The 27,136-nt window shown below is 43.5% G+C and overlaps 3 protein-coding genes across 3 annotated transcripts in view; 2 read left to right on the forward strand and 1 right to left on the reverse strand.

Moving 5' to 3' along the window:
* The window catches only part of nudt2 (nudix (nucleoside diphosphate linked moiety X)-type motif 2), an 89,413-nt gene that overhangs the window by 54,788 nt on the left and 7,489 nt on the right, over positions 1 to 27,136 (forward strand). The window lies entirely within an intron of this gene.
* Positions 586 to 5,848, forward strand: glrx (glutaredoxin (thioltransferase)). Its single transcript, XM_084030295.1, has 3 exons — positions 586 to 852; positions 2,821 to 2,952; positions 5,399 to 5,848. The coding sequence occupies exons 1-2, from the start codon at positions 646 to 648 to the stop codon at positions 2,932 to 2,934; spliced, it is 321 nt and encodes a 106-aa protein (XP_083886421.1). The 5' UTR covers positions 586 to 645; the 3' UTR covers positions 2,935 to 2,952; positions 5,399 to 5,848.
* rhobtb3 (Rho related BTB domain containing 3) lies at positions 5,391 to 26,257 on the reverse strand. Its single transcript, XM_084030219.1, has 13 exons — positions 25,770 to 26,257; positions 25,188 to 25,419; positions 24,255 to 24,447; positions 22,100 to 22,257; positions 21,726 to 21,834; positions 18,719 to 18,914; positions 18,402 to 18,598; positions 12,960 to 13,069; positions 10,725 to 10,830; positions 9,930 to 10,103; positions 6,968 to 7,134; positions 6,422 to 6,518; positions 5,391 to 5,529 (listed from the first exon to the last, which is right to left on the reverse strand). Coding segments are annotated over exons 1-13 (1,860 nt in total). The 5' UTR covers positions 25,772 to 26,257; the 3' UTR covers positions 5,391 to 5,410.

Genomic DNA, 27,136 nt, shown 5'->3' on the forward strand with positions numbered 1-27,136 from the left:
TGCAATGGTCATTTCCCAGAATTTAAAGTCAGAAAATGCCTTTTCCGCAAATTTCTGATTGAGGCTAGGGGCTTTACATGCAGCCTTCAGGGTGTTCTTCAACAGGTGTGTCCTCTTCTCAGCCTTTCAAACATTTCTGCCTATCAAAAACAGATTTATTGAGTCTGATCAACATGTATTACGTGACTCATTGTGGTGAGAGGAAGGAGGAGAACGGGGGTTTGATCAAGAGTCTTAAATGAGAAAGTGACAAAGTTTAAAAGATGCCGTGGCAGTTTTTAGGTATGAGAAACCACTGAAAATCAAGTGAATTTTGGGTGAAATCTGATCCTGCCCAGCTGAAAATGTACAATACATTTCAATAAAAATGAATTTAGTTTTACCTGAAAAATGTCTTTTGTTATGCCTTCTTTGTTGGTTCATTTTCATCCATTTAAAAGTGTTAATGATTAAAAAAAAATCAAAATTGGGATACAACGAAGCTTTATCCTGAAAGGTGCGCGCGCGCCCGTGTGAAGTATATCTCTTTAAGAAGCGGTGGCCCTGCCTCCTACGTCACAACATTAAGCGCAGAGCTCGTCTTTGTTCTCCCACACGGACGCCGCTCCACATCTTCCGAACACTTTTTCCGCCGAGCGACTTAAAATGGCGCAGCAGTTCGTGCAGACCAAAATCAAAGGAGACAAAGTGGTGCTGTTCATCAAGCCCACGTGCTCCTACTGCATCATGGCTGAAGAGGTTTTGTCCAAATACAAATTCAAGCCGGGACATCTGGAGTGCATTGACATAAGTGGACGCAGCGACATGGACAACATGCAGGAGTACTTCCTGGAACTCACCGGAGCCCGCACGGTAAAGCCCAAAGTTGCCGTGTCATGGTAGAAACAAGTGGGATAAACACACGCAGGAGTTTGCGTGTGTTTATTTAATAAAAATGATGTATTTGACTAGTGTTTAAAGCGCATAGACACCACAGGGCTTTGTGCATAAAGTATAATTAATCTGAAAGTATTCAGGTCCTTTTCTTAACATAAGTAAGTAGCTGGCTGTAAACAAATCCTGATTTACCAGTAAAGTCAACGAGCTAATGTCACAAAGATGCCCCCTGTGGACTGTTGTTGTGCATAGATTATTATTGCTCATGCATTCATGTCAAAGAGTAGTATTTGGCTCTTTTTAACTGTTTCTCAATGTATTAATCTGCTCATTATTTTCCCCATTGAACGATTGGCATTGATCAATACACTTAATGACTAATTTCAGGTTTCACACATTATTATTGTCATCCAAACCAGTAGGCCAAAAAAGAGAGAAATCAGCAAATCTGTATATCCGAGATACTAGAACCAGGAGAATGTTGAGTGCGGATCTAGTGCCTAAATGTAGTCCAGTGAAGAACTCAACAATCCGGCGCTGCTATCTTGACCTATCGGGTGCTCAGCAATGACGTCATAGCAGAAGTGCCAAAACAAAGCAGTTCATCCAAGTAAAATGGCCACTTGAGGCTTGACCCATAAGTGAGTTAAGTCTCCATTAGACCCACGTTGAACTGCCCAACTTTACACCAAGAAAGTCCCCATGTTTACGGGTCTGCGTTCATGGAGGGCTTTTATTTGATGATTGAAGATTAGCTCACGACCTTCTCCAGCTCTGTGCTGCTAAAAGTTCCAGATTTATTAATGCATGGATGCCATTGGTATAAATTGGTTGCTGCTAGTGGGTTGTGATCACACTTAATATTTTTTTCAGCAACCAGGTTTTATTCGGACCACCTCGGCTCCATCCATGCCCCACCTCTTTATGGATGAGCAAGTGTCATCTCTACAAAGATGGCCGACGGCCGGAGCCGCCCACATTGAGCTTCACTTTGCTTTTTCTGAAACATACGGTCGACGTCACGGAGACTACGTCTACGCTTTATACAATTTATTATCTTGACCGAGAAACAGATCTTTTTTTCTTCTTTTTTTCCGATTCTCTGCTGACTGAGCCGAGTGCAGAAACTTAAAGTTGGGGATGAACGCAGCCAATCAGTTAATAGAATCCTGTTGACATGTTGACCCACGTTTGTGTTTACAAGGCTCGCTCTTTGGGTTGTTGTGAGCATCCACCAAAACCTGCCACGCGGACCATCAATACGGCAGAATGATTCAGTTGTTGTTGGCAAGGGCAACGACCAAAGGCTCCACCAGTCGCGGTTTGCTCTTGGCAGTTCAGCTTCTGGAGGCTCCCAGTCGGACATATCCTCCCAGCTGCAGCCTCCGGTGGCCTCTTTGCGGCTAAATATCCAAGTCAGCCTAAACACTAACTGGGGAAAATCTTGGAGGGTCCCTGTGAGCCATATCCTCCCAGCTGCCATTTCTTTGCAAGAGAGAGAGAGGCCTCTCTGAGTCACTTAAATATATTTTGGGATGCCATTTTCCTTTTTGTTTTTTCATGCCCCACAGCTACCAAAGCTGAAGAAGCACTCTGTAGTTCTTCCTTGCCCGTCACTGGAGGAAGAGCAGATTTTGCAGCTGTGCCCCAAAGAGAGATCTGCGAGTGCTGCAGGTGTTTCTCACTCAATATCCCGAACTCCGTTTTTCCTTTTTAAACAAACGTTAAAATAGTTGACGGTTTTAATTTTCAGTCATTGCTCACAATGGCCTCAAACACCAGATGGCAGGGAAGTTAATGCTATCAATAGTACGTAAGACAAACTTGTCTGGTGGTATACACCTTCATTTTGTCCAACTCTGTGCACCCGACTGAAAATTGATGACTGCATATTTACCAGTTGCATCCCCGTGTTTTTCTCTGCCTGTATTGATTTGAATGTAGGTCCCCCGGGTGTTCATCGGTGAGGAGTGTGTCGGAGGAGGCAGCGACGTGGCGGCGCTGCATAAGAACGGTAAACTGCAGACCATGCTGCAGTCTATAGGAGCCCTGCAGTGACCCGCTCCAGACCTGCAGGTACAGTCCGCGGCTCGGACTCACGCAGTCGTTTAAAAAGGGGGAGACATCGCCATGGATAGAAGGGGGAAAAAAAGGGAAGCTTTTGCAACAGCGTGCAAGAAAAGGAGATGGTTGTTGCCCCATCAGAACACCCAGAGCAAGTCATTAAGTGCAGAGATTAGTAACCGTAAGCTCTCATTAGTGTGGAAATAAATAAATGAAGGGAAATAAAATGCCCGAGGTGGTGCTCGAAGAGATAAGAAGTAATTGCTCGGCGATGAAGACGGGAGTGAAATCTGCTCTAGGGCAACACTGCGTTGAATTCTGATGGAAAATATACAGATGGGTGACACATTTGAAGGAAAGGCCTGAATAAATGAGTGAGGACACATAAGGAACGCAGACTCTTACACGATACAAGAGAATGAAAACTACATTAATCATATGCTGAGGCCTTCAGACCTCAACCCAAATTAGCAGCTCTACAAGATGTTGAATACTGAGATGAGATTATATGACATCAGCCTGATGGAGGGAAGGAGAGGGAGAAGCATCCTTTAAAATGAACGCAGTACAAACACAGCAGAGCAAAGACATCCATCCAGTCTGTGGGTCGGTTAATTCTAAAACATGTCTTTATTTAAAGTCAGACGTCTTGTTATCTACAGTCTGTACAACACCGGCCCGGCGACGCCATGCGTGCGTCTCCACACACCTTTTTTTTGTTTTACAGTCCACTCTCTCAACGGTTATTTACTCATTTTCCTTGAGTAGACAGGGGATTTACCCGAGTAGAAATTGATTCATGGTTGTGGTGCAGCAGCTGGTTAAATATACATCGAGTGGTTGAAGGTATCGGCTGATATCACTGTCAAAATCTCACAGTGGTAGCTCACTAGTTCTCTATACACAGCCTGCTCCAGCACCTGGGCTTAAGTGTTGCAACAACTGGATACAAACACAGGCGTATACCAATCCACTGAATAAAAAATAGAGAAATGTCACTGTAGTTTTTTTTTTGCTTGCATTTCATTGATTGACATTGGTTTATCTGACTAATTAGTTTGTTCTGTCTTCCCGTGCCATTTGTTTTTATATTATCATGCACCTTTTTAAGTAAATACCAGTGAAACAGTAGACTGTAAAAAAAAAAGTGACCCAGTTGTCTCTACTCCAAGTTTTTAAAAAATAAAAAATAAATCATGTCATAATCATGTCCACATACAGTATAGTTTACAAAAATAATTGCAGCACCAATAAATCATAATCTCGTTATGATTAAAAACAAATTTCTCAAATAAAAAAAAGGATAAATAAAATAGTGTGTATCCACCCAGAGGCATTGTGGTTTTTGGTGTACCAACTTATGTTCATGATATGGTTATTTTTTCCTTAATCTTTATACCACTTCTGTTCCCCTAAATGCTATAGAAGGCTTTTGCCTTTTTTAATGAGACAGACGATTATTACTGTTATTGCAGATAGTTAAGGAATATTTTCATCATTATTTGATATAAACCTGCAAAGGATGGTGTAAAAGTCCAGGGCACAGGCTTCAAATGAAAAATTAGAAAACGGACTGATTATTGATCTGGATTTGGTGTACTTGTAGTTTAATTTGACGATTTAATTTTGAAGCCATTTCTCAAAGGAAGTGACATGGCCTCTTTTTAACGCAGACAACGACCAAAATGTATCCTATCTCACATGGTGACAAAATCAGTCCGACAGTGAGACACTTCCTGATGTCGCGTCATAGATTTCCAAAGAATCCTGAATTGTATGAGCATGACTGTGCTACCGGCAGCGTTGCCAGTTCTCCACTCTGCCCTCGATGTTAGCGTAGGCCAGAAATACTGATCCCAGTCACAAAGACAGAGTTAGAGGGAGCTGAAGCAATGCTGCATGTGCACACATTCGCTATTTTTTTTTTTTCTTTTTATATCCGACAGGACACAGATGCATCATGGGGCCAAAGTTTAATTTAAGATGGAGTAGTCCTGTGACAGAAGATACCCAGACATCCCGGGGTGATGAGTAGAGAAGAAAACACTTCGGCCGACTCTCTTTTCTGCTTTTTTTTTTTTCAAACAAAGTCACAAAGCTGCAGTTTGAAACAGTCGTGCACGTGATCCCGGTCTGTTTACCAACAGAAGTGTGGTCATTTGATAGACTGTTCATCCGCCGTTTTGCATCAACCAATATAAATATAATCTTTCACAGAGCCAGTGGCCAGTCGGTAATTTTGAATTCATATTAGGGTTATTTTAAAGATCAGTCATTTTTGTATTGCCCATGATGGAATAGTCATTCGTCCGGGGGGAAGAGAGGCGTGTCACAGTGGTGTATGTCACTGCTCAACAACGTTGTCCTATTGGTTCAGGAGTTCGATGACCTCTGATGACTCGTCTCACTCTGTCATTGTTTTCTCCCTCCTCTGCTCTTCCGCCTGTTTTTCCCACAGTTCTCAGGTGGGTCACATGACTATGCAGCGGGACTTGCGTAGCTTGCGTCGCCGCTGCTGGTACTCGCTGAGCTCCTGCAGGTAGCCTCTGGACGGCCAGCGGAGCCTCTCCACCTGCTCCCGCTCCTCCTCTGGAACACAGAAGCGTACAAACTGTAATCTATCTAATAACCCACAGCTCAATCATTACAGCGATGTTTACTCCGCTTGGCACCTACTCATGCAAACACATACGGTAATAACTCATGAACAACGCTGACAGAGGCTGAAATATTGGATAAGAATTTGTTTACAGCAACAGAAGACCGACCTTGATCCATCATGTGCCGTCTCCTTATTCTGGCCTTTGACTTCGCCTGAGCCCTTAAGTACCCGTCCAATGACCTTAAACGACTCGTGTGTGTATAAGATTTATGATGACAATAAAATGTGCAACTGCCACTAACCGGAGCAATGCTGCTGTAATCTTTAATGTGTGTATGTGCCTATTAAATTGATTTAAGTTAACTCGTATTGAGCATGCTGTAAGGATGTATTTATTCTGAGGCTGACAACCCCCAGAATAATACATTAATACTCCATATTATGCTACATGGCAGAAATACAGAGGTGTTGTAACCAAATCTCAGAATATAAAGTGATAATCTCGCTTTCTATTCTCCAACATGATTGCTGGTGTTCCATTTGAATTCACAAGTGATTGAGGGACACCTTGATAACACCATGGTTGGCCATTTGACAAAAACAATGACAACCAGCCTACCATTCACAGCACTTAACTGAGAGACGGGGAGCCTAACCTACATTTACTGTGTGGGGAAAGCACATCAGATCCTCAAAAGCCCGGAGGCACTTTGACTAAATGGGTTTTAAAACGATATCTGAAACCCTTTTCATTTTGCTATCACTCTGTCCAGCTATTTGTGTTTGCTTAACCATCAATTTCAAGGCATATTTGAAATTTGCTTTTAAAAAAAGAAATGTATATATATTTATATATATATATATATTTCATATACTGACCCGAGAGCTCCAGGAAGTCGGGTTTGTGACTGAAGATCAGGTAGTTGTTGGCGATGAAGTGGAGGAGCCAGACATACAGCTGCTCTGCGTTGTGGCACTGAGAATCGATCCAAACAAGAGACATTGTTTAATGATTGTTCTCTCGAGAATTAATGCTTTTCAACATAACCATGAACATCTGCTGCAGAATTTTGTAATCCTCGGGCTACTGCAAGTAAAAGATCAAGCTTGCCGCAGAAAGATTACATCGGGAAATGTTTTCGTCAGCTTTAAGTATCACGGGGCCATTAGTTCATTTAAAGTGGAGTAGTCATCAAAATCCAGCATTTTGCATCAGCCAACATTAATATCTTTCACAGCGACCAGCGGGTCATTTTAAATGCATAAAAACAGCGAGATTTCCTCTGTACACATAATTTGCATTTTGGCAGCTTAAAGAAATGTCATAATATAAATAGTTAATCAGTTTGCACAGCCACGCCGGCTCCTGCAGGTCTGCTCATGCTCTCAATTCATCTCTCTTACATGGTCAAAAGTTGCACCGACCTTTGCTCGGCGGAGCAGTCGGATCACGCTGATCCCCGTCGACGACAGCTCCCTGCTGGGCATGCTCTGAAGGTACGCGCACACACACACTTCACACAGATGCTGCAGACGTTTCACCTGGTACATCTCGGCACAGACCAGCACGGCCATGGCCTGCAGCACACTGGCTGGACACACAAACACACAGCACTGTCTGGTGTACCGCATATACACATTTATCCACGCTTAAAATGTGTTTTTAAGCATGTAGGCCTCCAGAGTATATCAAAGGCTTAAAAACGCTCCCTGAAGTAAAGCAGAGTGTTTTCTATGATTATTGGTCCAAATATGTTTTGAAACAGAGCCACACCAGAGGAAGCTTTAAACGACCACATCGTAATAAAAAAAGGATAAACAATAATTGGGTTATTTGCACAACAAGGAAACACAGTGACGTGGTTGAATGCTGGGCCTTTTGTGAAGATCTTACAGAGGGAGAAAATGCTATAAAACCCTTAAAATAGTAATAATTAATACACAGTAATAATGGATAAAATGACCAGGTGTTTGTGGAAGGTGTCACTTGTGGTGACAAAAACATGAAATTCATACCCGACAGCAGTTTCTCTCCTCTCTACAGATAAGAGCATTTTAGCATCTCTTAGATTTCATGGCCCACATTACAGTTTTAATTCACTCTCGCCGCTCACATCAACCGGCAGCTGGCAAAAAGCTCCAAAATCCCCTCGTCAACTACCTGCCCAGCTCCAAGCAGCTAGCAGACCCGGTTAGCAGCTAGTCGGTGAACATCGTGGAGCGTTTAGCAGCTAAAGAGGCGGATATTTCCTTCAGGAGTTGGTGGTGGAGCACAAAACGGAGCTAAAAGTAGAGTAAATACGGAACTTTTTTGGTACTTTTACACATTAAAAGCACCAGGAGTGAAACACACCTATTTGTTCAAGATGAGCTTAAAACACTGACGCTCCCCTTTAATCCCAAACATCACGTATTTACGACTTTATATATTTCTATCTTACTGTCCTCCATTTCCATCGTCTTGTACTCCACACTCATGTCAAATGGAGCAGTGTGACAAACGTCAAACAAGTAACGTCAATCCTGTTACGCAATGTCAAATCAAATGACTCCTGTTACTTGATTCAGTCAAATGTCTCTGGCAGGCTGAGCAGCAGCTGCAAACACACAAATGAGCAGCAGCGATGCATTCCTTCGTAGAGTATGTACAGTGTAAGATAATATATCTGTGTGAAATACTCTCATAGCGCTTTGATTTCACACCCTTTGTTTTTGCCGCTCCCGGTGGAGTTACCTTGTTGTGACCTTGAGTGCTGAGCTCTTACATAACAATGCAGCGGCTGCAGCCTCCGGAGCTGTTTCGTGGCTTTAAATGTCCTGTTCCCGTGACTCAACCTGCAGCTGTATCTCTGGAAACAGCTTGCATACCCTCCACGTACCTAAGCTGGATCTTAAGGGGTTTTTTTGTTTTTTTTTTGCATTTTTCCATGATTTTTTTTTCTTAAAAATGTCTCATGCCATGAAATAAGTGGATTGTCAGCTCTCAGTAGCTGGTTATTCAAGACGGATTATTCTGAGCCTTTATATTGTCTATTCAGCCGCTTTATTATGTAACAATACTGAAAGGGGAGATGACAGTCAGTGGTGTAATTAACTCTATAACTGTAAGTAAGAGTTTTATGGCTTTATCTATTAATTAAGGAATGTAACTCCTGTTTTTTTTTGTTTTTTTTAATCAGTAATCATCCGTAGTCGGGAGGCTTAATTCAAGAGTGGCTAAAGTAACAACAACAACTGAAGCCCCCTAGGCATGACTGCAAAAAAAGCTTGTAATTCAAAGCTGCATTAAGTAATCTTGTACCACTGGGGGGCAGAAAAACTCAAAAATATACACAGCGAGAAGCCTTAATGATGTTTGAGCTCATAGTTGTTTTGGCTCACTAACTAACACAAATAGTGAGCAACATGAACATTAAATTGGATTCCCCTGTTTACCTCCATTTCAGGTATTGTTTGCTCTAATTACTGCACTCCTGGAAAAAAGGTATCTGGGTCTCTTTCTAAATGTGTGAACATTTTCAGTGGGATCCACAGTACCAGCTAAGCTTTCACATCAGGAGTCACTTGATTCAGCGATAAAACAACATATTAATTAACTTAACTCTAAGATCGTAGAGACACTTAAAAGTTGTTCTCTCGTCGCCACCAGCAGGGAGAATGATCAGCACTAATTACTTTGAGAAAGCAGTGCACAATGTGACAGATAGTGACAGAGGAAAACAACAACAGCAGCACGTTTGGGGCTGTGAGTTGGCGGATGAAGCAGTGATACCACGGGTTGGTTCACTAAATCTAATTTAATTTTAAGCCCGGTGCTGTTCTCCACGAGCCTCCCGAGACCGACGCTGGCAGCACGTTGCGGTCACACAGATGGTTGATGGGACTTGTTATCTGCACTTTTGTTTAGTTTTTTCAGCCCGTGATTAGTGAGAGTGTCCGACACTGGTGCTGCTTATTCCTGCAGCGCATTCAAGTGGCATGAAAACGTCTGATGTCCTTCTGGAACGTTTTGTCGGTCAGATCCGTGGCATCTAAAACCACTTTCATCCCATTTAGATCCAGGATCCCTTCTTAAACAGGACAAGTTGCTGTGTTTATTACCAGCAGTAGGCTGAGAGAGTAGTTATGGATGGGTGAATGAATAACATGCTGACTGAGGGTTTCCCCGGGCGATTAATCACACCATTCAAAGTCTGCCACAGGGTTTAATTAGTGCACGGGATAAAGAGGAGGCCTGGGTCGCTTTTTTGCTATATTTAACCTCCTATTGGAGGCGTGTCTGCAGTTTTAGGTGTAATTTTTATTTAGGCAGCTTGAATCTTAATAATACAGCAGAGGTCCCGGCGGTGTGCCCGGCCACGCGTCTGGGTCGCTGCAGTAAACTCACCGGGACAGCAGGAGTCAGTGTAGAGGTACTCCAGGAAGGACAGGAAGGTATCTGAGGACACTCCGTGGATGGGCACCACTCGGCTCCGGGCCTCTGCGTACTTCCCGCTAAACATGGCCGCCATGACGTCACAGCGAGCCACCAGCACCGCTCGGTGGGCCGGCAATACACTCCCTTAAGTACGCAACACACAGACGTGCACAATTATCATCCGGGGATTGGAGACGGATCGCAAACATTTTGAACGCTTTGCAGCAAGTCAAAGTCACAGTGTTGAGGCCAAAGATAATTCAATTTGGCTTATTATGAGTGATGATCTGTCAAAATGTGTCATTTAAATCAACAGGGAAGGAGTGGCAAGTAAAGCCTGTCCCGACATCATCTCTGTCATGTCATTAACAGCCAGTGACAGCTCTCAGCCCACTCTATCAGCATGTTAAAAAAAAACCTGTGAGTTGAAGTCGCAGCTCAGAGGTGCAAGGACAAGAAAGGCTCACTGTCCTTTTTGTGATATAAATATTAATGCTTTGGGGCATTATTACTGGATTTCTCAGTTTGATCCATTAAAAGAGAGTCAGCTGAATGCAGCTGCAGAAGGAAGAGGTTCTGGTTCGATGAAACACGACGGGAACGGAAGGCGATCCACTTTATCTTATTTTGCCTCCAAATGGATGCCCAGGACCGGGACTGAGATCATAATTCAATCACGGCTAATTAAATGTGACCTTGCCCCGCAGTGTGACGGTGCATGCATTCCTAAATGTGTGTGTTGAGAAGGGACGAGCGCGGACCCACCTTGCACCATGAAGATGACATCAGAGTAAAGGGGAGAATTGAAGAGGTTGACGAGAGTCTGGGGGCCGAGCTGAGCTGCCCGGGCACTCGGGGTGTCCCTGGGGCCCTGAGTGCACACACACACACGCACACACACACACACACACACACACACACACACACACACACACACACACACACAAACACACACACAGAGAGAGTTAACGTTCCTCTGCTGGATAACCACCAAAAAAAGCGACCACAAGAATGATAATCTTCCATTTTTAACTGAAAAACTTATTCCAGAAACTCTTTTTTCGTGACCCTCTGGTCTCTAAGTGGTTGGACTCTCACAGAGAGACACCAAATCTGGTTGTCATTCTCGGTTTGCCTCGCTGACTGTTCACCACCTGTTTTACCCGTTCTCATCGTGTGTGTGCCCAGCACCCTCCCCCTCCCCAGTCAGCAGACCAAGCAAGAAAATTCAGACTCAAAGGCTCACATGGAGCTGGAACATCTCAACATGATGAGGACATCCAGCCAACCTGAGATGTAAAAGCCTGAAGAAGCCTCTTTTGTCACTTGGGTTTTAATGCTACAACTAAGACCAAAGAATCTCTCTCGCTGTTCCGCCTGTTTTGCCTCTTGTGTTGTAAAATGAAAAGACATTTTAAAACTGGCAAAGATGCCCTGTAGCTACAAAGGGGTGACAAGATAATTCAGTGTCCCGCTGAGAGAGAGAGAGTGAGAGAAGACGACTGAGCGAAGACCAAAGACACCAGAGAAAGCCGACCAAAGTGTTACCAGAGCAAGAAGTTGAAGAATCTGATCCAGACAGACTACTAAGTGTCATCCAACAAGATCCAAAATGCAGCGATGTCAAAGAGAAACTGTGGCTACTCCACGTCCACATCCATCTGCACATGAGTATTATCCATCAGGTGATACAATACATTCACAGATGTGAAGGATTTTATGTTAATTGGCCTTAATTCATTTTATATTAGGCTCTCGATAATCTTTTAAATTGACTGTTGTTGACCTAAAATAAAGACAGATTCAGCAACTGCATAGCTTATTTCTCACCTAAAATGTTTTCAGTAAAATAAGAGGGAGGTGGGAGGCTGCGAGGGGAGAACGATACAAGCTTGGAGGAGCACAGAGGGGGGGGATGCTTTTTTCAAACCTTTCAAATCATAGACTAGAGCCTTAAACTAATTGTGTCACTAATTGAGTTCACTCACTCAATTTTGAGTTATAATTATATTACATATGTTGACATTAATATAGCAATAATGACTTAATACGCTGCAAGCAATAATGCTACGCCTACTTGAATTGCAGCTGTTTTTCTAGTGTCCGTGCCACGGCGTCGTCAAAGCATCCTGTCACAGGACCTTTCTCAGGCGACGGAAGCCGCTGCAGCGGAGCGCTCAGCGACACAGTCTTCAGTGGAGACCAGCGACAGATCTCTTTGACTTTGTCGATCAACGCGAAGCTTACGGGAAAGCTCTGTGGAAAAATTCCCGGTGGTCTCGCAGAGTGAGGCGACCCGGAGGTGCGTGCAGAGGACGAGATCAAATCACAACAGGACATTAGGGTGTCTCATCGCGTTAAAGTGGCCCAGCCGTCTCTCAGTATGTCAGCTCGCCTCAACACCGCCTCAGGTAGAAGACCTAATTCTATCCAGATGGGTTGGTGGACCATGCATGGTGGTGCCAAAGGCTTGTCGGATGCAGCCATGTCATATCTCCTGAACTCTCTCTCTAAATGTTGAAGTTTGCTGCCCATTACACGGAGCCACCTCATATATATATATATATATATATATATAATAATATACTATAAATGTGCCACTAGGGTTTTTTTTTTAACATAATAGATTTCAAGGCACGTGTCCAATCTGAACTCCTTACAGATCTGGTGTTGTGCGTCTGCTCCTTTAACACCATCTCTTGTTTATTTTATCCTAATTCCCACGGTGACTGAGAGGTGATACATGCTGTAATTATGTAAATATGCTAATTATGGTCACATTAATACCGTGCCGTTTCCAAACAAGGGCTCGCTAATTAAGGCGCTGTTAGTCTGCAACTACAAAAACACGTGTTTATTCCTTCAAAGGGAAGATTTGGCACATTTAACCTCTTTTGGTGGGGGAGGCTGCGATAGCATACACACCATTAGATATTTCAATAAGATAGTTCAGCCTTAAACAAGATTAGCTTCTTTTTTTGAAAACATTTAAGACCTTACCTTGTCTCTGCCGATGAGGGATCGTATGCGCTCCACCAGCTGAGCCACAGCTAGTGAATTCTTCAGCTTCTCTTCCAGGGCCTCCTGGAGGTGATCCCACTCCCACGCTCCTAAAAACATACAAACAAACACACACGCACGTCTTTGGACCCACAATAGTACAGTTTACTGAAACCCATAGGATAACTCTTTTTTTAGCTGGCACTGTGTTCGGAAACACACACATACTTCACACTTTGAACACTCGGGGCTTGTTTTTGTCGGCTTGTGCTAAAATGAATCCATGGGGGTGATGAGTGGGACACCCAGACCAGATCCCACGAAGGTCAGAAACAGTGACCCAAAGGCCTTTGCAAGACACACCAGTGGCCATAATAATCTGCTTGAGGTTCAGTTTGTTTCCCATTAATTGCTGGCAAAATGCTAACATGATCACGTTGACAGTGCTAAAATACTCGTTTAAATTTCGATGATGCATGGCAATTAAAACACAGATCAAATTATAACAATTGTTGAAGCATTTCACTAAAAACCACAAAGCTCATGATGGCACTAGAGGTAAAATTAGGAGATCAACAAAGTCAGGAGAATGATTCCTCTATGGACGCTACTAGCATGGATAAAAATATAGATATTTTGTGCTGTGATAAACAGTAAAAAGATGTGAAATATTAAGATTCAAAGAGACGAAGCAAAACTCTTCGCCCTGCACTGCTGCATTTATTCACTTCAGTGGTCTACGCCTTTAGAACGTCTGCACAGCCCTGCAGCTTGATTGCAATGGCGTATTAGTCTCACTGGGACGCAGGCAGACTGTGGAGGGAAGGACGGGCCTGGACTGGGGCAGGGTTTCTCTCATCATTAGTTCATAATGACAGTATTCGGTCTGATGGAGGGATTACCTCAACACGCGGAGCCAGATAATAATACTGCATGGGGCAGACACCTCACAGCCAGGGTGAGAGATTAGGAGCTCAGGAGCTCTGGTGCTGACAAATGATGCAGCCAGACGCTAAATAGCAGAAGTGGATCCACTGGGAGATGCTTTCGAGTGTGGGATGGAAAGTAACAGGATAAAATGAATGGACGTGCAAAAAAGCGAACGCTGCCGAAATACTTATTTTCAACATAATCTCACAAATAAGTTTGGCCGTTGGTGTCGTTCTTACCCACCGACACTGACGAGCAAAAATGGGAACAAGTTGTAAAGATTACCACTAATTGATGCCTCCCATAATTACATTACAGACTACATTCCTGACTCAAGGAGATGAAGCAGTGAACTTGAAATCTAAATTACAACAGTGTTCCTCCAGTTAGACGAGCCGTCCCAGAAACAAACTGGTCTCTAGTCGAAAATCGGACCCCGAATGAGGCCAAGTTGACCACAAACACGTTCATCTATGTCGTAAACACAATGCATGTGCTAAACATGCGCGCACATGCACACATGACAAACTCAATACATCTCCGGCACACTACACAAGGAGACAAGAGTCTGGCAGTGTTAACGTCACACAGACCAAGTCGTGGCCTCTGAGACTGTCCACACACACTCAAGTGACAAAAACCCCGAGCGTAGAATAATGACTGCCGTGTGACGCTGTGTGTGTTTACACAGACGTGGTACTGAAATTGGTTCCTCTAAGCCAATAAAATTAAGCTACGAACGGACAAATGAGTGGAATTGAATTGCGAGTGGAAAATATCCGTCTCATCTCGAGGAACGCAAAGAACGGCTTGTTGTGGATTTACTGCAAATGAACATCATTTCTATGGGCGTTTACATCCGAGTAGGCATTTCCAGACAATGCGGCGGTACGAAAATACACTATACGTAGGGTCAGATGCTTAAAACGGACAAATCAGACCCACTATTATGAAGATTAACATTAGTCATTTTTCACACAAGACTTAACGCCGTCTCCCTGCAGTGTTTTATGGAAACGTGTCACACACACACACACACACACACACACACACACACACACACACACACACACACACACACACACACACACACACACACACACACACACACACACACACACACACACACACACACACACACACACACACAATAATGCCCAGCACCTTAAACACTTCCACCCTCCCTCTCTCTCAAGTCCCTCCACCTTCGCTTCCATCCAACTCACAAATTAACACTCCTTAATTTCCCATATTCCTATGTTACAAAAAAAAAATGTAAATCCACACAAGCACTCGTACGAGAAGATACACACTGCACCCCTCCGTCTTTCCCCTTCTGGCTTTCCTATTCTTATTCATACAGTCACTCACAGAAACTCAGTCTAACCCTATAATCTTCTTCCCTTCACCGCTCACCAGCACACACACACACACATTCTTGGCTTATGTGTTGTGCGTGCCTCTGGTGTAAGTGTGTGTCAGAGCATCGGTGCTACATGTTCAGAGGCGAGCCATGAATCAGATGTTAGAGCAGCTTTTTGCCACAAGGACTCCTGCACAGCATGCAGCCTGCTATGAAGCGGCGGCGCGCACGGGTGCCTGCCATCTCACATGCAGGAAGCACAGCACTGCAGACTCTGAGCCGCAGACTGAGGAGATTTTCATTAGGGCGCTGATGTTGCAGGGAAGATCACGTGGCTCCTTAACTAGGCTTCGTACGCGACCGGAGAACATCTCGGACGCCAGAGCAAATGTTTGGGCTGCGCATCGTACGCCTGCAGCCTAGTAAAGGCACTTTTTCATTTTTACATGCCAGTTTCATCACCAGTTTCATCATATGATGCCATTGTAAATAGGGCTGCTCGATTATGGCAAAAATCATAATCAATTATTTTGGTCAATATTGAGATCACCATTATTTAACATGATTACTCATTGATTTTTGGAAACATGCATTTATTGAACTTTAAAATAAAACTTGTCTTTTTTAACAGTGGATTTCCTTTAAATTTAAATAAAATACAACTGAAAAACAAAAAAATAAATAAAAAAGATAGATAAATTAAAATAAATAATATATAATATAAAAAAATATATATATATTTATATAAATAATACAAAAATAATGAATTAGATAAAAATAAATAAGATCAACTATGTTGTAGTGCACTTCCACCTACTGAAAACTCCTAAACATATTCAACATTTTGGTAAACTAACTAACTATATTCACATATTGTTATATACTATAACACAGCCTGGCTGAGAGTGAGTTTGGGCTTTTAGGGAGATTCTATAAACAAATCCCACTAACCATCAATATGATGGAAATTCAATATCTGCAAAGATGTGTCCATAATGTTTAATAGAACTGAGATGGGTGGAGATAAAAGGAAACACGGGGGCATAGTACAAATGAGAAAGAGGCGAGCTCACAGCATTACTCGATGAATGATTAGGTACTAGATTAAAATACTACAGTTGCTTACAATCAAGCACTTTCAATTTGACTGATTTCGGTTCCTCTCCATAGTGGAACATTGGACGAGATCCAATAACAGGCAAACTGCCTTCTGCTGCCAGGGGACATTAATCATCACAACTAAATTATTGGGAAAAGAGTAACTGCTTTTTGGAGAATGGAGGACTCACGCTGTGAATGTCAGTCCAGCTCTGTATTTAAAACCCCAGTCGTAATGTGCAAAGTGTGTTGAATACAGGCAACAAACGGGGAGCAACGAGGCTCAATCAACCAGCCATTGCCATTAGCAACACGTAAAAAAAGTTAGCTCCAAAACAAGGTTATTAATGATTCATGCAACTCAATACATGGAGCAGTTTGTAGCACTTAGAAGCAGGAAATGGCAGATATAAGTGTATACGTGTGATGCGCATCATCTCCCATTACACATGTGCAGGAGTGTGATGGGGGTAAATGGATGGAGCCATCCTTGCTGAGTCTAGGTGAATGCACTTTTGGATTCTGATCTCTACTTTCTATTTGGCACTGATTTCTGTGATTTAGCTTGTTGCAACTTTCAATACAATAAAATAATTTGGCAGCATTCTTGATTATTCACTTCTGATTAACTCGCCCCCATGTCTTATTTTAGGATGGTTTATTTTGGATTATTTTTTTTACAAAAGTGTGTTCTTTTTTTTTTTAATTACCATTGACATCTGACATGGATGAATTGTAATAACTTTGATGATTGGTTGGTCAAATGGTTGGTTTATGAACAAATGGAGTGCTGCAGGAATGAGTCCAAAAAGCAGGAAATAAATTGCCATTTTTGCACTTCCAGTTCCCTCATCTTGAGGTCGATGGCTTTTTTGAATGGCTTATTGATTAGAGGCCTGTCTGTGTTTAACACGAGCTTTAGAGATTTTAACGTTTTTGTTCTACAATACAAAAAATGCGTCAGTAAAAACATCTTTTGTCAATTTTTAAGCTTTTACCCGTCTTGTGTTTACCTACGTACATGTAACTGTGGTTTACTGTTGCTGATTGCACTCAGGCTTCAACAAGCATAAAAGTGGTGTCTATTATCTCGCTGAATAAAACACCAAGTATCATCAACTTTGCCACAGAGCTTATTTTCTGCTTATAATCCGATCCGAATCCCATTGGATTTTTGTGGAGGGAACCAGTGGGATGTTAACTTCTGGGATTGGCTGACAAAATATGTCATACCTGCAGCACATAACTGCATTCCAAATTGCAGTTGTTGTTTTTTTTTACTTTTAGTACATACTATAGCTCCCCTTACAAAGTGCATTCAATTAGGAAATACTACTTCCTCATAACACTGCACCTTGAACAATAACCCCTCTTGCTCATATAGCCGCTGTGCAGAGGATTATGGGTCAGAATAGCAAGAAGCAAATGCTGGTCTACAAAGTGCAAAATGTGACCAGATGCAGTAGGTCATCGTAAGGTTTATGGAATAACGCACTGACATATTGGGACATACTAAAGACATCCCCATCAGTTGAAGCTTACATATTCCTTATTAGCAAGTGTTAGCATGCTAACATGCTAAATGAAGATGGTAAACATTATATCTGCTAAACATCAGTGGCATTGTGAGCATGTGTGCATAGTGTCTAAATACAGCTTACAAAGCTGCCAACATGGCTACAGACTTTGTGGAAGCAAATATGACAAAATATTCCATAGTTCCAGCTTCTTAAATATAACAATTTCTTTGTCATCTATTATAGGAAATTTAATATATTTATCTTTTGGACTGTTGATTGGAGAAAAAAAAAACAATTTCGATATGTCACCTCTGGGAAATTGGAATTTGGTGAATCGTGTCACCAAAAAATTCATCAATTCAATTAGAAAATAATCTGTTTATTCAATGTTCATATTTATCTTTTGTACCAGCCGACAGTGAAAGTACGCGGGGGTGTTAAAAAGGGTAATTGGAAATTACACAAAGCAGCAGATTTATGGTTTTCTCAGTTGTATGTGGGTGTGCTGTGTGTGTGAATGAAGGTTTTTACCTCTATAGATGAACATGAGAGTCTCCCACAAGCACATACACAGGAGGGGGTCCTTCACCACCAGGCGGGAGAGGCGTCCTGTCAGGTGCCCCTCTGCTCGTGGCATGTCATCAATAATCCCCCCGTCCCAGGTGGAGAGGAGGGAGGCGGGGCCTCCGTCCCGCTCTCTGCAAACACACCGCGACTGTGGACGTTCCCTGTCCAAGCAGAGAGGAAGTCAGCACAGAATCCTTCACAGTTAGAGAGGAGAGGAGTTTATAGACAGCACTCATCTGTTCAGCCTCCATCCTGTGTGAACAAGTGAAGAGCTCTCCTACCTGGTCTTTGGCCCCAGGAGCAGCTGCCTGAAGTACGGACTGACAGCACACAGCACGGCCGCGTGCGCCCACCCGAGTTCTTTCCCAGAGTCTCCGGCGTAGAAAGCCACATCGGCGAACTGCACGCCACGCTCCAACAACCACTGCATGTCCTGGGAGAAGCTGGACTCCTCTACTCGGATGGGGGGGAGACGTGCTGGACGGAGGGGAGGGAGAGGGAGCACGGAGGGTGAAAAGGAGAGAGAGAGGGGAAGACAGACAGAATGACTTGTGTCCGTGACTTCACTGTTGAAATTGAGCTTGCCTGTATTTAAAAAAAGAAAGTAAAAGAGAGAATCCACCAGATGTTTTCTGTTCAAAGTCACTCAGAAGAGATGTAACTGTGTGTACTCTTTTCTCCTTGATCTGCGATGTTCACATCTATGAGTGATTTTGAATGAGATAGATGGGATGTATACAGGTATGTGGAGAGAGGGATGGTACCAGCCGTAGTGCAGTGAGATCTTTTAGTCCAGAAAGAGAGAGCTTAAGGAGAGAACAATGTTATGTTGAGCCCTGCACTGCTGCTCAAATTAGAGAAGATGCTTCCAGACATGTTTGTCTTTGCACTAATGACAGACCTGCGGAGATAGAAACCAAAGCTTCTGGTCTGTTGAAGTCACGGAAAAACTCTCTCCTTATGTTTGCGATTATTTTAGTGATTTAAAGGTCATATTTAAACGAATAATTAAAAAAAAATACATCCACAGAGCTTTAAGAAAGGTGCAGCATCAAATGATCACTTCTCATGAAAAAATGTTTTTTATTGTGAATTAATCATTTTAAAAAATGTTGACAAGGAGAGTCTTTGGGGTTGCCAGTTAGTGTGGAAGGAGCAAGACCAGAGTGAACACTGGTCAGCGTTTGATCGTCGGAGTCAGCTACAAGAGTTTCAAGGACTGAAAAGGCGAGGTGCCACTTTTCTTCTTGACCGGTAAGATATCGTTAAAGCTAGCTTTTAGCTAACACCAACACTGGCAACACATTGGCAACCCATTGGCAACCGGCATGCGCTTCGAGCAACAGCTGTGTTGTGACGTGAATGCAAAGGAAGGGGGGAGTGTGACATCTAGTAGCTGGATGTGGATCAATTTTGTCAATAGGACCAATAGGACATCAGCTTATTTCAAATAAGGTTAACCTTTAATGGAAAACCTCTGGGCAGACGATAGTCATGATAAATGATTTGCACTGAACTTAGCGGAACAGTAAAAACAGTGAATACCATTAAAATACTGCAGTTCACAGAAGAAGAACAAACTGCTACGTGATCAATGTATTCATGAATTTAATTAATAGGAAGTGAAAAAGCAGGAAAGTTAAAAGAAGTCCGGAGAGGGTGCTTCACAAATTATTGTCTTATTATATTCCTATTCATACTTAATACTTACCCCATCTCCTCAGATTTGGCTGTGGAAATGGTGCCGTTCCTGAATGTGCACGTCATTTTTAATGCAAGCTACACTGTAAGGAGAGTTAAGCAGCGATGGACAAGCACCAGTAAATGTGCCAGCACTTGCTGTCGTTTTTGGCTGGACTTAAAGCTGTCAGTCATTGTGTTAGTTTTAGTGGCCGGTTCAATATTTAACACGTAGATTGTTGTATTTGTTAAATATATATTCAGGTGCTTTATTTTGTAAGTCATTAACCATGTTTGGAAAAATTAAGCTGGAGAAGAGACAAGAATCTAGTCTTGAATTCAGCACAGCTTAAAGAACACAACACTGGGCTCCCATTATTAAATAGATAAGGCTACTGGTTCTCCCCCAGGTGTTGTCCTATCTGAATTAATTAGAATTATTATTATCATTTCAATTACAATAACCAAAAGCTATCAGTTTGTAGCAACAGCCAGCAACCAGGAATGGCAGTCAATTGCAGATTCACTCAGTCTGGCTGTTAGCCAATTAGGAAGCAGCAGAAATATCAAGCACTGGTTTGTTTCTGTTCATCTTTGCTACAAGAATCAACCTCACTGTGTCTGAAGTTCTAGCCTCTTTTGATCATTATCGAGCATGGTTATTTATCTCCTCTCTTAATTAGCATTTTTTTGTGTTTGTGGAATCTGATTGGCTTAAAGGCAGTTTGATTAACCACAATAAAGCTAGTATAAACACAAATCTTGATTTGAGTTCAATGTGGCTCTTTTGGAGATTAATTAAAATGTAATTTGAGCATTTTTAATTCCAAATAAGAAGATTAAAAACTAAATTAAGAGTTTAAACACTCAGCCGACATTTTAATTATCAATGGGCCGTTTGAGTAATTATTCAAACATTCTCTGGCGCCAGCTTCTCAAAGAGAAACGATATGTGAGAACGTGTCAGTTTTGTTTAAGTTGAATATTCATGAGTTTTTAACTGTCGAACAGAAACAAAAAGCATGTTGAAATGACACCTTGCAGCCATGAACTAAATCCTGTCAAGCTGAGATATTAATATTACTTTTCAACACACAAAGAACCAAAAAGAACAAACTGCATTTGGGGAGGTTATTAGCTGAACAGGTTGGTTCATAACGTTGCCTAATTACCCAAATGGATTAAGAACATTTGGTTAAAGACCGGGTCGATAAGTAATCCACAGCTACGATCGCTGAGCTGCCTCAGAACAAGGCCCTAAACACTCAGTTGTTGCTGTGTTTGGTGCTGAAAAGAGCTCAGTCCAAAATTGATTCAACCGGAAAAAAAGTAGTCTACCTAGCTCTTTGTCTCTCTTCTCATTTCCAGTTCAGAACAGAGCATATTGATCTGGTTTAAAAAATCCTTTGTGCTCAGCTCTTTTATGGCTATGTAAGCTGTAAGAATCAACCCAGTCAGTCCAATTGAGTGTTTTTCTATACAGAGCAAAAAGAGAATCTCTTTAGCAACAACAATTACTAATTGTATTACTAAATAGAAAGAATAACTGCCATTGATTAAATAAAAAAAGAATGAATCATTTTTCAGATAACATAGTATTCCTCTGACCTGGTTGTTCTAAGTGAGGTGGGCGGAGATCGTTCACTTTGTTTCCTCGCCTCTTCTCCGGCCTCTCTTTGGCTTTGTGTTTCAGACACTGAATCATGAAGTACTCCAGCTGAAGCACACAGAAATGCACTCATTAGTACAAACACAAGGTACCAAATTAGTGACATTCCTTCATCAATGCTTTGGAAACTTCCTGAGGAGACCAACGTAGCGACCTGCCCTTGTCTCCTCTACTAAGTACACTGTCGCAAATGCAGAATCATTCAAGGTTAATGCTATTTTTTTTTTTTTTTCCTTTTAAAAAATATGAGCAATTTCATCAGGGGATGCTGCGTCAAAAACTCAGTCATTTGCTCTGCGACGTGACCACTTACCACGCTGCCGAAGTAGCGACCCACAAAGACGTGGTTGAGCGAAGGCAACTCCAGGTAGGTGGCCCCCAGGTCCCGGGACAGCTGCAGACCTTCACTGTGAGGCACACAGCTGCTCCAGTCGGACGCACACAGCGGGCACGTACATGGAGGCCCTTCATCTGAACGCAGGGAGGAGAATTTTAAAAAAGCACATCATTCAAACTGCACAGGTCAATTCATTTAATAAGTAGTTCATGAGGGCATATGAGACGCAATCCATGAGTCATCGATTTTAAATGTTAGTATTATGAACCTAGTGTGAATTAAAGCACGGCGTGCCGCCATAATATCAATGTTCATGCCAGACATGGATGAAGACATCTGCACACTGTACTGAATCAGACTTGAATTACACACTATTGTAAAACATTAACACCACGGTGTAATATTATACTCAGGTGGTTGTGATCTGCATGATTCAAGAGTCAGACTTCCAGACCGGACAAGAACAAAGCTGGGTAACAATGTTTGACACTTCCTAAAGTGAGAAAGTATTCCAACTGACAATATAAAAAAAATGTAGCAGAACAAACAAGTGACTTGTGTGATGAACAAAACACAACATTTCAGAGACGCATGTGCTTTGATGTGGACTTGCCCTTCATCCTCATTCCACATGCAGACAAACAATATGGATTTTAAAAAGGGAGATAGGTGTATGTATATTTTTTTCCCATTTTGTGAACACTTGCTTTGTTTTTGCTTTGCCATGTTTTGCATTTCGCGTCAAGTCCAAAAAAAAAAGGAGAAAATAACTGACTTGCGACAACAGAAAAGACAGATCATCTAAAGACATGGAATCTGCAAAGCCCATGTGCACTAGGACCAGTGTGGCCTGGGTGCATGGGGACCAAAGAGACAGAATCAGACTGAGAATTTGGAGGGATTAGCATGAAGGAGAGAGAAAAAAAAGACTGGAGAGAACCAGAAATAAAAGAGAGAGGGAGAGGGACATGCAGCTGAGTGCTGAGGCATTTGATAAATCATACTGCTAATAACCTACAGGCATGACATAGAGCGGAGCTAGACCGTGTGTGTGTGTGTTTGTGTGTGTGTGTGTGTGTACAAGCGGCTGACAGGCAGTGACTTGGCACATCAGTGGTATGTTTGTTTGTGTGTGTGTGTGTGTGTGTGTGTGTGTGTGTGTGTGTGTGTGTGTGTGTGTGTGTGTGTCTGCCCTTGGATAAATATGACTGTGCTCCTGTGTTCGGCGCTGGTTTAATCGCTGTGTTAAAGCACGTACAGCAGCACACTCTGCCACAGCTGTGCCTTAGGTGGTGGAAAGCCACGCCGCAGGAAGCGATCAGAGCTCAGCCGTCATTCTCTGTCGTCACGAGGGGATAGCATCAAAAATCACTCACAGCAGCCACAAACAAAAACACAAACAAAGCCTCTGTTCTACATCTCCCCACTGCCCCCCCTCCCCTCTCTCTCTCTGGCAAAGTGTTAACTTACACTGTGATCATTGTGCAGCGGAGCTCTGACAGGATCTCAAAGTATGCGGGCAGACAAGCTAAAAATACAACCTGGTGCATTTGACGAGTGTCTTCACAGAATCTGGATTCAACGAGGGTCAGCGTGTGTTCAAAACACACACGCAGACACACCGAGGTTTCCAGATGCATGTGTGTCAATGACAGACTCCAGTAACGTCTCAGTCCGAACTAACAGACTACTGCTGAGCTTCATAGATTTTGAAGTGCTTTGACAACTCTTATCTGCTTGCGAGGCTTATAATGGCCAAAAAAAAATCAAAACATAATGTTTTGGTGTGTTTCTTGCATGCGAGTGGACCGCCTGAAGGCAGCCAAGAGGAGATTTAATCATGAGCCTCCTCCTCATCACTGGGAGGACACACTAGAGGACACGGGGCTCAGAAAGTGATCTCACTGGCAAGACCAAAGACGATATTGTCCCGCGATCAAACGCGACAACTGAGGCGGCAGTAAATCAAACACCAAGATATCACGTACAATGGCTGAGTGATGGGGCATTTTGTATCTGCAGCCTCTCGCAAAAAAGAGAGCCATTGTTCCCGTACATCAATGACAAACAATTTTCGGGGAGCCATCAGTTGTCAACTAAACTCACTCCAGCAGGAGAAAAGCATCCTCACCGTTCAGCCGCGCGCCCACAGCAACCAGGATGACAGGCACGCCCCAGTGCCTCAGGAGTGGGCGGAGTCTCGGGGCGTAGCCGTTCCTGACCTGCTGGAAGGCTAGCTTGTCGGTGACTGAATATTTAATGACCAGGATGTCCGCCTGCTCAAGAACTTTCCTCACGCTGGCCCAGTCGCTGTCCAGCAGGTCCTGGAGAGGCAAGAACAGGACAACACATGTAAGTAGGAGGAGGTCAGATTATTTTTGTTGACCACCCATCAATCTCACCATAGATAACCCTTCCCCTCCGAGTCTCCCTGAGTATAAATACCTCAGCGTGGCACTTGGGACTTTACCCCCAAGGACCTGTGCGAGGCTCACTCCAAACCAACCTGATTCAACTCATTAGGCAGGAAAAAACACTTCAGAAAGCTTTGAGCAATTTGACAGGGAAAAAACAAGGACAATGAGCCATAGAATTAGACTGACAGACGTTCTGCATCACCACCCCTGACATAGTTAGACAGCCCCATAATAGGCCACGTACGGCGCTGCTGCAAAATCACAACAGAGCTTTCATTTTAAATGAATACGCTGATAAGAACAAAGAATCTTTCGTTATACTTCTGTGTGTGCACGTTAAAAAGCCTCCTAAGAATAGAGACGTTTTTATAAGACCTGCAATCAGCACTAAAAGGCAAGTGGCCTTGGAATTTGAAATGTTGGACGCCTTGTTAGAAACGGAAGCAGAGTGACAAAGTGAACTGCATATCAGTGTCAACTCACTTTTTTATGGCATGTTTTGCCATCTTGGCCTGCCCTAACCTTCCTGTGCAGATCAAGTCAGATTTTTTGATCACACAAGCAGGAAGGTGGAGGGAACATGACTTATAAAGGTGCAAACTGGGGGATGAATGAGCAAAGATTCACACTGTATCCAAGTCTCTTACCCAGCTGGGGCAATCCCGAACCACAACATTGACGTCCCCGAACACACGTGAGGTGTACTCCATGAAGGCCGGGTTGTGGATGCTGCTCTCCGGGTCGCAGGGTCCCACCAGCGCTCCGTGGCCCAGGTAGCTCCACAGCAGGCCTCCCTGCAGCTGCCCCTGGCCCATGATCTCCTCCCCGGGCCCGACTCCTCCGGGGCACTCGCTGCCCAGGGCCACAATGTGGATTGACCTGTAAGACAACTCGTGGTTGGAGTGACTTGAATGTGAAACCATCCAGAGGTTGGCCACTGAGGCAGAGGAGGCACCTCGCTCTGGTCCTTATTATTCATGTCTATCACGGAGGCAGTGCATCACCGTTATGTCACTGAAAATGACTGAGAAGAAGCTTTAACAATTACAGGCTTCATCTGAGACGAATTTATGGCTCAGACACTTTGAGACATATTCTCGGTGATGTATTGCCGAATGTATCAAGCAGTGCAGCCTAGTGACAAAAGAAATCAAATAAAAGCATGCATCCAGGAAGACCCCCTCTCTCCTCTGCATCGCTTAATGAGTTGCAGCTTCATGGCAACTTACATTGTGATCACCGCGGGGTTTTTTTTTCTTTTTTTTTTTCTCCGCCGCTCTACGCGATGGAGCCCGTTTCCCTCCCGGTGCGTTTCCACGCCAGTCTGCAGTCGGCTTTTTCCGCAATGAGCCGCGGCTCCGATCCGTCGTTAATCCCTCTCATCTGTGGCTGCCCCCCCGGGAGCGCCGCTGCTGGGGGAGTTTCGCAGTCACTCGCATTTCCCCTTTCTCGTTATTCATTCATAAAAGCGGGACCCGGTACCGTCCCGAACCGACCGCAGAGGCGCACCGGACAGCACCGGTCGGTGGTAGTGGAGCAGCAGCAGCAGCAGCAGCGGCGGCAGCAGCGGCGGCAGCAGCAGAGTGTGTGTACAGCAGCAGCGCCCATGGGCGGCCGACGCGTCCGCGGACAAACAAGTTGTCAGTCGGTAGGGTGCACAATTAGCGACGAGGAGGAGGGCAGCCTCGCGCCTCGGCGTCCAGACCGTATGAATGACGTCGGCGGATAACACCAAGTCTCACTGGCAAATAACAACTGGAGAAGGAGGGAGAGAGAGAGAGAGAGAGAGAGAGAGAGAGAGAGAGAGAGAGAGAGAGAGAGGTCGCGCCTGACTCAGCAACACGCACGCGGGCATTCACGTAGAGGCAGCGCGCGCCAGCCCATACGCGAGCACCCGGTCCCTCACTAGCAGCATGCTGGCGGCGTGCAGGAAACGACACTTTGTTGGTTTTTCAAAGCTGCTAGTTTCACCTCTAAACTATTTGTTTTTAACACATAGCTTTATCCTCAGGAGCACAGAGACCATGTGTATTCTCTTGTCCCTGAATCTACCACGTGACATAGACACAAAAGGAACTGGAAGAGATATGAGGTGCAATGTTAATGACAGTGATGATGATAATAATGACAACCACATTGAGCAATTGTTTGGAGAATATTTGCTGATATTTGCAATTTCTACTTGCTCTGGGAGTGTTTTGTTGTAGTAGAGCCAGTCAGGTGATAAGGAGATCTGGTGGGCAAACTCCAGGGCTTTCTGAGCTTTTTGAAAAGGAAGAATTGATTATCGGAGTGTTCTGTATCATTCATAATCATGATGCATAATGCAAGACATAAACCCAACAGAGAATAAGAAAGCCTCGGGTTTGAATGCCCTGCAACAACACAGCGGTTCCACGCCGCTGCTTACATGCCGTGCAGCACTCTCCTTCTGGAATAAGATGCACTCGCCCCTGCTAAGCAGTTTCCTCCTGACAGCCTGCTCTTTATCTTGACACAGAGCCATCCACTTGACCTTTTGCAAATGACCGTCTGCACATAATGTCACCTGCTCTGAGTCAAGGTTCCCAATTTGACCACATAATAATATTGGAAT

The sequence above is a fragment of the Eutrigla gurnardus genome (genome assembly GCF_963514095.1).
Source record: "Eutrigla gurnardus genome assembly, chromosome: 2".
Classification (NCBI taxonomy): domain Eukaryota; kingdom Metazoa; phylum Chordata; class Actinopteri; order Perciformes; family Triglidae; genus Eutrigla; species Eutrigla gurnardus.